This window comes from Salmo trutta, chromosome 15 (genome assembly GCF_901001165.1).
Source record: "Salmo trutta chromosome 15, fSalTru1.1, whole genome shotgun sequence".
NCBI classification, from domain to species: Eukaryota; Metazoa; Chordata; class Actinopteri; order Salmoniformes; family Salmonidae; genus Salmo; species Salmo trutta.
Genome location: NC_042971.1, coordinates 39,905,740 through 39,918,292, shown reverse-complemented (window position 1 = coordinate 39,918,292; position 12,553 = coordinate 39,905,740). Strand labels below are relative to the sequence as shown.

Sequence of the window (12,553 nt, the reverse complement as noted above, 5' to 3'; positions counted from 1 at the left end):
TGGCTGCGCCGATTCCGGACTGTAGGGCGACTCTGGCTGCGCCGATTCCGGACTGTAGGGCGACTCTCGCTGCGCCGGTTCCGGACTGTAGGGCGACTCTCACTGTGCCGGTTCCAGACTGTAGGGCGACTCTCGCTGCGCCAGTTCCGGACTGTAGGGCGACTCTCGCTGCGCCAGTTCCGGACTGTAGGGCGACTCTCTCGGCTCCGGACTGTGGGCCGTCTCTCTCGGCTCCGGACTGTGGGCCGTCTCTCTCGGCTCCGGACTATGGGCCATCTCTCTCGGCTCCGGAATGTGGGCCGTCTCTGCTGACTCCGGATTGTGGGCAGTCTCACTACGGGGCACTGTCGCCGGAAGCTCTGGACGGGGCACTGTCGCCGGACACTCTGGACGGGGCACTGTTGCCAGAAGCTCTGGACAAGACACTGTTGCCGGAAGCTTTGGACGAGGCACTGTCGTCGAAAGCTCTGGACGGGGACTGCGCACTGAAGGCCTGATGCGTGGGGCTGGCTTAGGATGCGCCAGACTAAGGACACGCACCACAGGGCTAGTGCGAGGAGCAGGAGCAGGACGAGCTGGACTGGGCTGACGCACTGGAGGCCTGGGCGTGAAGCTGGTAGTGGAGGTACCAGACTGGTGACACGCACCCCAAGGCTAGTGCGAGGAGCGGGAACAGACTGGGCTGACGCACTGGAGGCCTGGTGCGTGGTGCTGGCTTTAGAGGCGCCAGCCTAGAGACACGCACCTCAGGGCTAGTACGAGGAGCAGGAACTGGATACACCGGGCCATGGTTAAGCACTGGAGGTCTGGAGCGCACCTCCTGCACAACCCGTCCTGGCTGGATGGTAATAGCAGCCCTGCACGAGCGGAGTGCTGGCACAGGGCGAACTGGGCTGTGCAGAGGCCTGATGGTTGCCGTGCGTAGAGCAGGCGTAGGGTAGCCTGGGCCTAGGAGGCGCACTGGTGGCCAGATGCGCTGTGCAGGCATCCTCCTTCCAGGCTGGATGCCCACTCTAGCACGGCACTTGCGAGGGGCTGGGATCGCTCGCACCGGACTGTGCGTGCGCATGGGCGAGATCGTGCGCACTTCCGCATACTCCGGCGCTCTCCACTCCATATGCTCCCCATAATAAGCACGGGGAGTTGGCTTAGGGCTCACCCTTGGCCCAGCCAAACTACCTGTGTGCCCACCCCAAAAAAATTATTGGGGGTGCCTCTCGTGCTTCCCAATCGGTGCGTATATATAATAATTGTTATGTATTTTGTGAACGTTAATCGTGAGTAATTTAGTAAATTCACCGGAAGTTTGCGGTGGGTATGCTAGTTCTGAACATCACATGCTAATGTAAAAAGCTGGTTTTTGATATAAATATGAACTTGATTGAACAAAACATGCATGTATTGTATGACATAATGTCCTAGGGGTGTCATCTGATGAAGATCATCAAAGGTTAGTGCTGCATTTAGCTGTGGTTTTGTTTTTTGTGACATTATATGCTAGCTTGAAAAATGGGTGTCTGATTATTTCTGGCTGGGTACTCTGCTGACATAATCTAATGTTTTGCTTTCGTTGTAAAGCCTTTTTGAAATCGGACAGTGTGGTTAGATTAACGAGAGTCTTGTCTTTAAAATGGTGTAAAATAGTCATATGTTTGAGAAATTGAAGTAATAGCATTTCTAAGGTATTTGAATAACGCGCCACAGGATTCCACTGGCTGTTACGTAGGTGGGACGATTTCGTCCCACATATCCTAGAGAGGTTAACGAGCGTCTTGTCTTTAAAATGGTGTAAAATAGTCATATGTTTGACAAATTGAAGTTATAGCATTTATGAGGTATTTGTATTTCGCGCCACGCGATTCCACTGGCTGTTGACTAGCTTGCGTCCCACCTTGCCCAGGGAGGTTAAGGATTACAAAGTCAAGGTATTGGAGTGGCCATCACAAAGCCCTGACCTCAATCCTATAGAACATTTGTGGGCAGAACTGAAAAAGCATGTGTGAGCACGTTACTACGTTACACCAGCTCTGTCAGTAGGAATGGGAAAGAATTCACCCAATTTATTGTGGGAAGCTTGTGGAAGGCTACCCAAAACGTTTGACCCAAGTTAAACAATTTAAAGGCAATGCTACCAAATACTAATTGAGTGTATTTAAACTTCTGACCTACTGGGAATGTGATGAAAGAAATAAAAGCTGAAATAAAGTGGTGATCCTGACTGACCTAAAACAGGGAATTTTTACTAGGATTAAATGTCAGGAATTGTGAAAAACTGAGTTTAAATGTATTTGGCTAAACTGTATGTTAACTTCCCACTTCAACTGTACATGTTCATCTACAGACGGTGCGCGTAAGGCAATATGCTTGCAGTCAACTGCACCTATAACCCCTGGGAAATTAAATGAGCGAACAAACTTTGCTTTGACGCGTGCCTGTTCGTCGGCTGTAAATGGAGAACTAATGTATCTCGTGGACATAACGTGTAGAATCGCCTCGATCACTTGTGGCAGGATGCGGCTGAATGATGGCTGTGATATACCTGAACTGTCATTAATTTCCCTCTGGAGTGTCCCAGTAGCGAGGAATCCCAGAGTGGACAATACTTGGACACATATGGGTATGGCATGATTACAGCGTGTCTTCCTTTCCAGATTATGGGCTAATTCCGTGCACAAATCGAACAGAACATTTCTCGGGAGACGATAGCGATTTATAAGCCATGGATCATCATGTGCAAAAAAGTCATTCCGGTCTCTGAAAACTCTCCCTTCTAAAAGCACAGTTTTCAATGTCTTCCAAGAACAGCCATGGTTACTTTTTTATAATTTGACACACTATTTATAGAACATCGCATCCTGTTTTTATTTAAAACACCTTGCATCTGGTAGTTAATTCCTCACACCTTTAATTTATAATTACTAACAAACCAACAGAGATTGGTTGTCCTTCTGGAAGGTTCTCCCATCTCCACAGAAGAACTCTAGAGCTCTTTCCATTAGGTTCTTGGTCACCTGCCTGACCGAGGCCCTTCTCCACCGATTGCTCCACCGGCGGCCAGCTCTAGAAAGAGTCTTGGTGGTTCTAAACTTCTTCTATTTAAGAATGATGGAGGCCACTGTGTTCCTGGGGACCTTCAATGCTGCAGAATGTTTTTGTCACCCTTGCACAGATCTGTGCCCCTACACAATCCTGTCTCGGAGCTCTACGGACAATTCCTTCGACCTCATGGCTTGGTTTTTGCTCTGACATGCACTGTCAACTGTGGGACCTTATATAGACATTTGTGTGACTTTCCAAATCATGTCCAATCAATTGAATTTGCCACAGATGGACTCCAATGAAGTTGTAGAAACAACTCAAGGATGATCAATGGAAACAGGATGCACCCGAGCTCAATTTCGAATCTCATAGCAAGTATGAATACTTAGTTAAGTTTTTTTGTTTGTTAATTTGCATAAATTTGTAAGAACATGTTTTCACTTTGTCATTGGGGGGTATTTTGAGTAGATTGCTGAGGAAATGTTTTTATTTAATACATTTTTGTATAAGGCTGTAATGTAACAAAATGTGGAAAAGGTCTGAATACTTTCCGAAGGCACTGTACCTCGCCCCGTCTTTACAACCATTGAATCATTGTGTTTTGACCATGACAGTTTACAGTCTAAGGTAACAGCAAGTCATTTAGTCTCCTCAACTTGTTCAACAGCCACATTATTCATTATCAGATTCAGCTGAGGTCTAGAGCTAAGGGAATGATTTGTCCCAAATACAATGCTCATAGTTTTAGAGATGTTCAGGACCAGTTCATTAGTGGCCAGCCAGTAAGGGTTTCAGTGACTTCATTAGCTGTGGTTGCTGACACGTATATGGTTGAATCATCAGCATGCATGGACACACAGGCTTTGTTTAATGCCAGTGGCAGGTCATTGGTAAAAATAATTGTAGAGGGCCTAGAGAGCTGCCCTGTGGTACACCACACCCTACATGTTTGACATTAGAGAGGTTTCCATTAAAGAAAACCAGCTGAGTTCTATTAGATAGGTACAGTAGCTCCGAATCCAAAATATGGCAGAAGTTGAAAAGCCATAAAACATACTTTTTCTCAAGAACAGGTTATGGTCAATACTATCAAAGGCTGCACTGAAATCTAACAGTGCAGCTACCACAATCTTCTTATTATCAATTTCTTTCAACCAATCATCAGTCAATTGTGACTCATTTCAGGAAACTAGGTGTATGTCGTGCATCACTACTTCACAGGAGAGGCATTTGAATGTAAACATTTACTTTTTATTAATTGAGGCTACCTGGGACGTTAGCGTGCCCCCCGTGGCGCACCCTATCAACAGCAGGTGCATTTCAAGAGCGGCAAATTTGAAACCAAATAAATGTACAAATTCAAATTTCTCAAACATACAACTAACTTACAGCCTTTGAAAGATAAACATCTTCTTAATCTAACCACGTTTCCCATTTCAAAAAGGTTTTACGGGGAAAGCATAAAGTTAGGTTATGTTAGGAGAGTACAGTGACAATAGCGGTGTGCAATGCATTGTCGATTCAAAGACAGGCTTCACCAAAACCATACAATCAGCTAAAATTATGCACTAACCTTTTACAATCTCCATCAGATGACACTCCTAGGACATTATGTTAGACAATGCATGCATTTTTAGTTCTATCAAGTTCATATTTATATCTAAAAACAGTGTTTTACTATGGCGTTGATGTTCAGGAAATCGTTTCCCTCCAATACCGGCAGTCAAGTCATGACAACAAAATAATTAATTAATATTAGAAAACATTGCTAAAATATTATATTGTCATTCAAAGAATTATAGATTTACATCTCTTGAACGCAATGGACTTGTCAGATTTTAAATTAACCTTACTGGGAAATCACACTTTGCAATAATCTGAGCACTGCGCCAGAAAAATACGCATCGCGATACAGACTAACCGCCATGTTGGAGGAATCTAAAATCGAAAATACTATATAACTAATCCATTACCTTTGATTCTCTTCATCAGATGTCACTTCCAAAGAGTCCCAGGTCCATAACGAATGTAGTTTTGTTCAAAAAAGCTCATCATTTATGTCGAAAAACCTCCGTGTTGTAGCGCATGATCTAAGCCAGCCGGACTTCACTTCACTTCAAGAACGGAAAAAATATATTTCCGTTCGTTCAAACATGTCAAACGTTGTATCGCATAAATCATTAGGGCCTTTTTTAACCAGAACATGAATAAAATTCAAGGCGGACCATTGGGTTTTCTTTTAAAACGTTTCGGAATGAGAGTACCCACCATCAAATCGCGCGCCAGGGGTCTAATGGACCATCACGTTCCATGGCTCTTATTCGGTCAGATCTCACTGTAGAACACTCAAAACACTTTGTAAAGGCTGGGGACATCTTGTGGAAGCAATAGGAAGTGCCAGAATATACCTCACCCCCTTTGTTTTTCAATGGCATAGGCTCAAAGTCAATTCAACACATCAGGTATCCACTTCCTGTCAGAATCTGTCTCAGGGTTTTGCCTGCCAAATGAGTTCTGTTATACTCTCAGACACCATTCAAACCGTTTTTGAAACTTTAGGGTGTTTTCTATCCATATATAATAAGTATATGCATATTGTAGTTACTGGGTAGGTGTAGGAGGCAGTTAAAAATGGGCACATCTTTTTTTCAAAAAATTCTCAATACTGCCCCCTAGCCCCAACAGGTTAAAATGTGTTTTTTGGCAGAAATGCCTTCTGGAACATGTGAACTTTCATGTGCCTTCATTACAAACGTGTAATCTTTGGTTGTTTAGTACACTCTGTATAGCACATGGTCTCACATTTGAGTCCTTAAAGAGAAGGGTGGGGCTAAGGCTTAAGAGGATGTGAACAATGCTGAATGGGTGTAGACAAAGCAGAGCTCTTCAGTGTGTGTACCAAAACATTCAAGGGCCATTTTCTCAAAAGTGTTGTTACAAGTTTATCAGCTTTTAAAGTAGAATTACTTTCCCATTGTTTCTCAACTGTAGTGTATGATATACTATTTTCTAGCTCAGAGTCTCTACTTTTATCCAATGTAAAAAACACAATTTAATTTTTTGCTACATATGATAATTTGCTACATAAGACCGAATCGAGCAGGTCGGTCACATTTGTGTCAGTGCAGTACATGTTGAGTGCCCTTCTCTATAAGCACGCTGAAAGTCTGTTGTCTGTTGTCTGTTGTGAAAAAGTCAGTGAATTTATTATTAAAACAATTGTTTACTTTTACACATTTTACAACCAGGACAGAATGAGAGAGGAGGGTAGACAAAAGTGACAGCAACAGCAGAGAAAGCGATGGGGTGAGCACATAGTAGACTGCAGAGGTGTGGACTCGAGTCATATGACTTGGACTCGAGTCAGACTCGAGTAACAAATATGATGACTTGCAACTCGACTTTGACTTTGACACCAATGACTCGCGACTTAACTTGGACATGAGCCTTTTAACTCGAACTGACTTGATACCCTCCCCAAGCCTAAATATTAAAAATAATGCTATTTAAAAAAGTGTGCAGTGCATCAACTCTTCATTTAACGTATTACAGTTTGAATCGGACAGCAGCCAATCAAATTGTGCCAGCTGAGAAAAAGTTGCGTGTGGCAGAGCAGAGGAAGTGTCGGTGGATGAATTCAGTCGGAGCCCTTGGAAAGATATTATTTTCGGATATAAAGACTACGCTGTAGTCGACAACAAAAACATATTGCAACTTGCAAAACATGCGGGAAGAAAATTACAGATGGAGGCGCAACAACTTCCAACTTTGTTCCATATTTGAAGCTGCACAAAGAACGGTAAGTCGTGGCTAATATAGCCAACAGCTATATATAACTTTGCTTGTGTAGCATGTAGGCTAACGTAACATTAAATCAATGAGCCTCCACACGGTCAGTCAGTGTGGGAACATGATCAGTTGAGATACAACTGGCTAGGTAGTTGGTAACCTAAATCCTGCCTGATGTTACTGCTATTGCTCTTGTTAAAAATATGAAATGGTATATTACATTTAGTGAAGAGCTCGACTCAAATTTTAGGACTTGAGACTTGTCGGTCTTGACTTGAGACTTGACTCGAACTAGCCTGTCTTGACTTGGGACTTGACTTGGGACTTGAGTACTAAGACTTTAGACTTACTTGTGACTTGAAAAACAATGACTTGGTCCCACCTCTGGTAGACTGTATCACTTAAATCTGCTCTGTGGATTCTAATTACTGCACAGTATGTGTGTGTGTGTGAGAGAGAGGTTGTTTGAGTACTGTGGGATTCTTTAATCAGTTTGGCTCAATGGTCAGGTCAGAGTCTGTTTGAAGTTACTGAGTGGTATGGAGGTTTTTGGCAATACACTGAAGATGTACTGTACATTCGGAAAGTATTCAGAACCCTTGACTTTTTCCATATTTTGTTACGCTACAGCCTTATTCTAAAATAGATTTTTTTTAAATCCCTCATCAGTCTACACACATAATGAAAAAGCAAAAACAGGTTTTTAGAAATGTTTGCAAATGTATTAAAAATTAAAAACTGAAATATCAAATTTACATAAGTATTCAGACCCTTTACTCAGTGCTTTGTTGAAGCACCTTTGGCAGAAATTACAGCCTTCAGTCTTCTTGGGTATGACGATACAAGCTTGACACACCTGTATTTGGGGAGTTTCTCCCATTCTTCTCTGCAAATCCTTTCAAGCTCTGTCAGGTTGGATGGATAGCGTCGCTGCACAGCTATTTTCAGTTCTGTCCAGAGATGTTCGATTGGGTTCTGGCTGGGCTACTCAAGGACATTCAGAGACTTGTCCCAAAGCCATTCCTGTGTTGTCTTGGCTGTGTGCTTAGGGTCATTGTCCTGTTGGAAGGTTTTTCGAGTCTCATTGCAAAGGTTCTGAATACTTACGTGAATAAGGTATTTTTTATTAATTTTTTTATACATTTGCAAAAATGTATAAAAACCTGGTTTTGCTTATCATTATGGGGTATTGTGTGTAGATTGATGAGGGAATGTTTTTATTTAATCAATTTTAGAGTAAGGCTGTAAAGTAACAAAATGTGGAAAAAGTCAAGGGCTCTGAATACTTTCCGAATGCACTCTCTGTGTTCCAGAGTAATTTAATCAAATCAAATTGTATTTGTCACATGCGCTGAATACAACTGGTGTAGACTTTACCATGAAATGTGTGTTTACGAACCCTTCCCAATGACGCAGAGTTTAAAAATGTTTTAACACTATAGAATACAATAAAATACAGAAGAACGGAGCTATATACAGGGAGTAGCAGTACCAGATCAATGTGCAGAGGTAGGAGGTATATATGTACATGAAGGCAGTGTAAAGTGACTAGGCATCAGGATAGATAATAAGTCAAGAGCAGTGCATTTGCCATATCAAGCGGTGATGCAGCTAGTCAAGATGCTCTCAATGTTGCAGCCGTAGAGTGTTTTGAGGATCCGAGGGCCCATGGCAAATATTTTCTGCCTCCTGAGGGGAAGAGGTGCTGCCTTGCCCTCTTCACGACTGTATGGGTGTGTGTGGACCATGTTAAATCATTAGTGATGTGGACGCCAAGGAACTTGAAACTCTCGACCCACTCCACAACAGCCATGTCGATGTGGATGGGGTGTGCTTTTCCCCTCTTTCTCCTATAGTCCACAATCAGGTCCTTGGTCTTACTTACGTTGAGGGAGAGTTGTTATCCTGACACCACACTGCTAAGTCTCTGACCTCCTCCATTTAGACTGACTCATCAGTAGAGAGTAGAGGGTGTTCCAGAATAGAGAAACTCACAGTAGCTACTGTAATGGAGTACTGGCAATATCTGCTGTGGCAGGTGGGAAGGTGCAAATTACCTGAAAAAGATCTAATCTCTTAATGTTAATCTCAAAGTGCACAAAATTCATGCATTATACTGTTGAAAATGCCCCTGGACCCCCCTACTGGCTTTGGGCTATGCCACAAATGTCTTCAAATCCTAGAAATGCCCTAAGTTGTGCATTACAATTTCAAAAATATTTTATTCAAATTAATGAACACAACCATTTCAAAATTATGTTATTCAAACAAAATGTATGTTGGCACTGAAATCACTCCATAGTCTCTCTTCTGACTTCTTAGGCTACAGTATATTTGAATGGGGAAGTCAGGTTTGTTTATAGTTAATGGGATTGTTATTTTGTTTTGCTGAAAACACTCCAAAAACTACTTTATGTTAGCACCTTGTGTTCCCATCCTAATCCTACTCCTACTGAATACTGCTTTGAGTCTGGCTGTGTCTGTCTTCAGGCTTGGACTGCAGGAGTCTGTGAGAAAATGATAGAAAGTACAGAGCTGTGTTTTGCTTCTACATGTATGGTGACTTAGCACTCTCTCTCAGCTGAAGGTTTACTGTGGTGTGTAGGTCTATAGGATTACCTCTGGTCTTTGGCTCTGATTGCCTTTCCCTAATATCACTACAAGGAAACGCAACAGAGATGGACAATAGTGGGGAGCTGTGGAGATTTTCACATATTTTGTGTGTGTGTGTGTGTGTGTGTGTGTGTGTGTGTGTGTGTGTGTGTGTGTGTGTGTGTGTGTGTGTGTGTGTGTGTGTGTGTGTGTGTGTGTGTGTGTGTGTGTGTGTGTGTGTGTGTGTCGATAGCACACTGATGAGGTTAGACAGAGAGAGCAGTAAGGGGAGAGCACACAGTTCACACACAGACACCCAATCACTCACACAGACACCCACTCTTTCACACAGACACCCACTCAGAGTGGAGGGAGGCAGCTGCTCCAGGTTTGAGAACACTGCGCAGATCAAAGCCAAGTAGAAGAGAGTGAAGGACTGACAGGTTGAACGGATGGACAGACTGACGGACGGACAGACAGATGAACAGACATACAGGCAGTCAGACATACAGGCAGGCAGGCAGACAAACAGACAGAGAGGAGCCATCAGGGAGAGAGCTGAGAGAGGAGAACACAGAACACTCATCTCTACACTACAGGATCGCAAACCTCTGCACAGGTACTGTACACTCTCCTTTACTGCAAATACTCTAAACTTCTTATTGTCTCTACAAAAATGTGTTTTGTTTTATAGAGATAATGATAGATGGAACAGAATAGAACAGAATTCCAGTCACTGGAATAGAAAACGGCATACATTGGGAATGTATTTAAAGTCTATTTATCAATTATAATAATAATGATCAGAAATAGCCAGTGGACAGTTCCACCAGCTATATAATCCCAGATTATCAAAATAAAATACCAGCAGATCTGTTGTATGTTTGATTGGACACAGCTGTTGCTTTACCTGGGATAATCAACAGGAATTCAAATGACTATGTTAAAGAGATGGGCGTTTGGCCATATTGCACTTGAGTAATGGAATTGTGTACTGCTGTTTTTATCCAATATTGTTGTATCGCTTTCCTAGGAAATTATCTTATGCTGAATAGTAGGATTTCCATAAAAATTATCCAACAGTTACTGTAGTCTCATGGAGGAAAATACATATTGCTCTTTGCTCTATTTTTTTTACATGCATATTTCTGTTTTTTAATTTCAGAAAGCTTCAACCCACCTTTAGTTTTTTATTATTGTACTGCAACAAAAACAAAGCTCTCTCAAATTGTAAATCAGTGATTGGCTTAAAACACTCACACACAGCTGTGTGTATCTCCATTCTATTTACCAGTTCTGGTTAGAGATGGAGCCAGTGTTGGAGAGGTCTGTGGGTGGCTCCTCCAATGCCAGCCTGGCAGTACCTTCTCTGAACCGCAGTGACCCAGTAGAGTTGTTCTCAGGTCTGCAGTTACTGCTGAGCTACCGCCCTCTGTTCATCCCTCTCTACTGCCTCCTGGTGGCCGTGGCCTGCGTGGGCAACTCCCTCCTACTAGCATGCATCCTGGCTGACAAGAAACTCCACAACGCCACCAACTTCTTCATAGGGAACCTGGCTGCAGGCGACCTGCTCATGTGCCTGAGCTGTGTCCCGCTGACCGCCTCCTACGCCTTCGAGTCCGAGGGCTGGCTGTTTGGCCGGCCGCTCTGCCACCTGGTCCCCCTGCTGCAGACCTCCACCGTCTTTGTCTCTGTGCTGTCCCTCACGGCCATCGCTGTGGACCGCTATGTGGTGGTGGTTCACCCTGTGAGGAGGAGGATCTCCCTGAGGGGGTGTGGGGCACTGGCGGTGGGGATGTGGCTTCTGTCCCTGCTCCTGGCAACTCCTCCTTCCCTCCACACGCGCTACGTGGACCTGCGTCCCAGTGGGTTGGAGCTGGTGGTATGTGAGGAGTTCTGGCCAGACTCAGACCACCTGCGGCTACTCTACTCCTGCTTCATCCTGCTCACCTCCTACCTGCTTCCCCTGCTGTCGGTCAGTGTGGCCTACTGCGGCATTACAGCCCGGCTCCGTCAGCGCTGTCTCCCTGGGGCACCCTCCCACAGCCTGCATCGCTGGAACAGGACGAAGAAGAAGACCTTCTCTTTGCTGGTACTGTCTGTGCTCTCCTTCGCCTTCTGCTGGCTGCCCTTGCAGGTACTCAACCTGCTACTGGACCTGGACCAGGACTTCCTGCTGGTGGGCAAACGCCACGTCAACCTGCTGCAGGTGTGCTGCCACCTGCTGGCCATGAGCTCTGCCTGCTACAACCCCTTCATCTACGCCTCGCTGCACAGCAAGGTGCGTTTGCGTCTCCGCGACTACCTGAGACCCCTGACAGGGCGGGGCCGCCAGAGCAGCCTGCTCTCCCAGCATGCGTTACAGCACAACACTAACACCTGTCTCAGCATGGTGTCTGAGCAACCAATCACAGAGGAGCAGGAAGGGCCACAGACCAACGCTGACAACTCCTTCTGAAAGATCAAACACTCACTCTCCACACTCAGGGAGGACAGGGCTCAGGTTAAGGTGATGTTGCGAGAGGTTAAAGGTGGTACTGCTGTTGATTTGACTTTAGGTTTGCCTCCACACCCATCTCCCTAATGCTCCTCTCCCTGACCCTCTCCTGGGTTCTCACCTCTCAGTAATTCAGTTAGCTACACTCTCTCTAAGTGTTCTGTGAAAAGTCTATAGCACCAGAGTACTCAGAGTCCTACCTGAGGCCAGTGTTGTTTTGATGCTTGTTTTAATGTCCTCCAGCTCCCCTGAAGGTGCACACTACCAATCCCTCAAATGAGATTATGGCCAATGGATGATGAGCGAACAAGGGTGGCACGGAGGTCTGTGTATATGCCTCTCTGTTTCTCTCTTTCTGTCACACTCTCTCTTACTCTCAAGTTGTGTACAGCACTCATATTCTGCCTCACCTGTGAGTGCGTATGCTGATTATCTAGATTGTCACTCTGCATGTTTGTCATAGTTATCTCCCACAGCATACTGTACATAACTCAAAATTATCTTTCCACAAGCTGTTACAAGTGATTCTGTCAAGTAACATTTAATGTTTATGATATAGTGTCAGTGTATTATGGCATATCGTTTTACCTCATACATCTGCAAGAATAGTTGGAAAAGGGAGGCGCCTGTATAGTA

The 12,553-nt window shown here is 44.3% G+C and overlaps 1 protein-coding gene across 1 annotated transcript; it reads left to right on the top strand.

Moving 5' to 3' along the window:
- Nucleotides 1-10,726: 10,726 nt before the first annotated feature.
- On the top strand, nt 10,727-11,878 carry LOC115148302 (prolactin-releasing peptide receptor-like). The gene has a single exon (XM_029690234.1). The coding sequence runs from the start codon at nt 10,727-10,729 to the stop codon at nt 11,876-11,878; it is 1,152 nt and encodes a 383-aa protein (XP_029546094.1).
- The last annotated feature ends 675 nt before the right edge of the window (nt 11,879-12,553 follow it).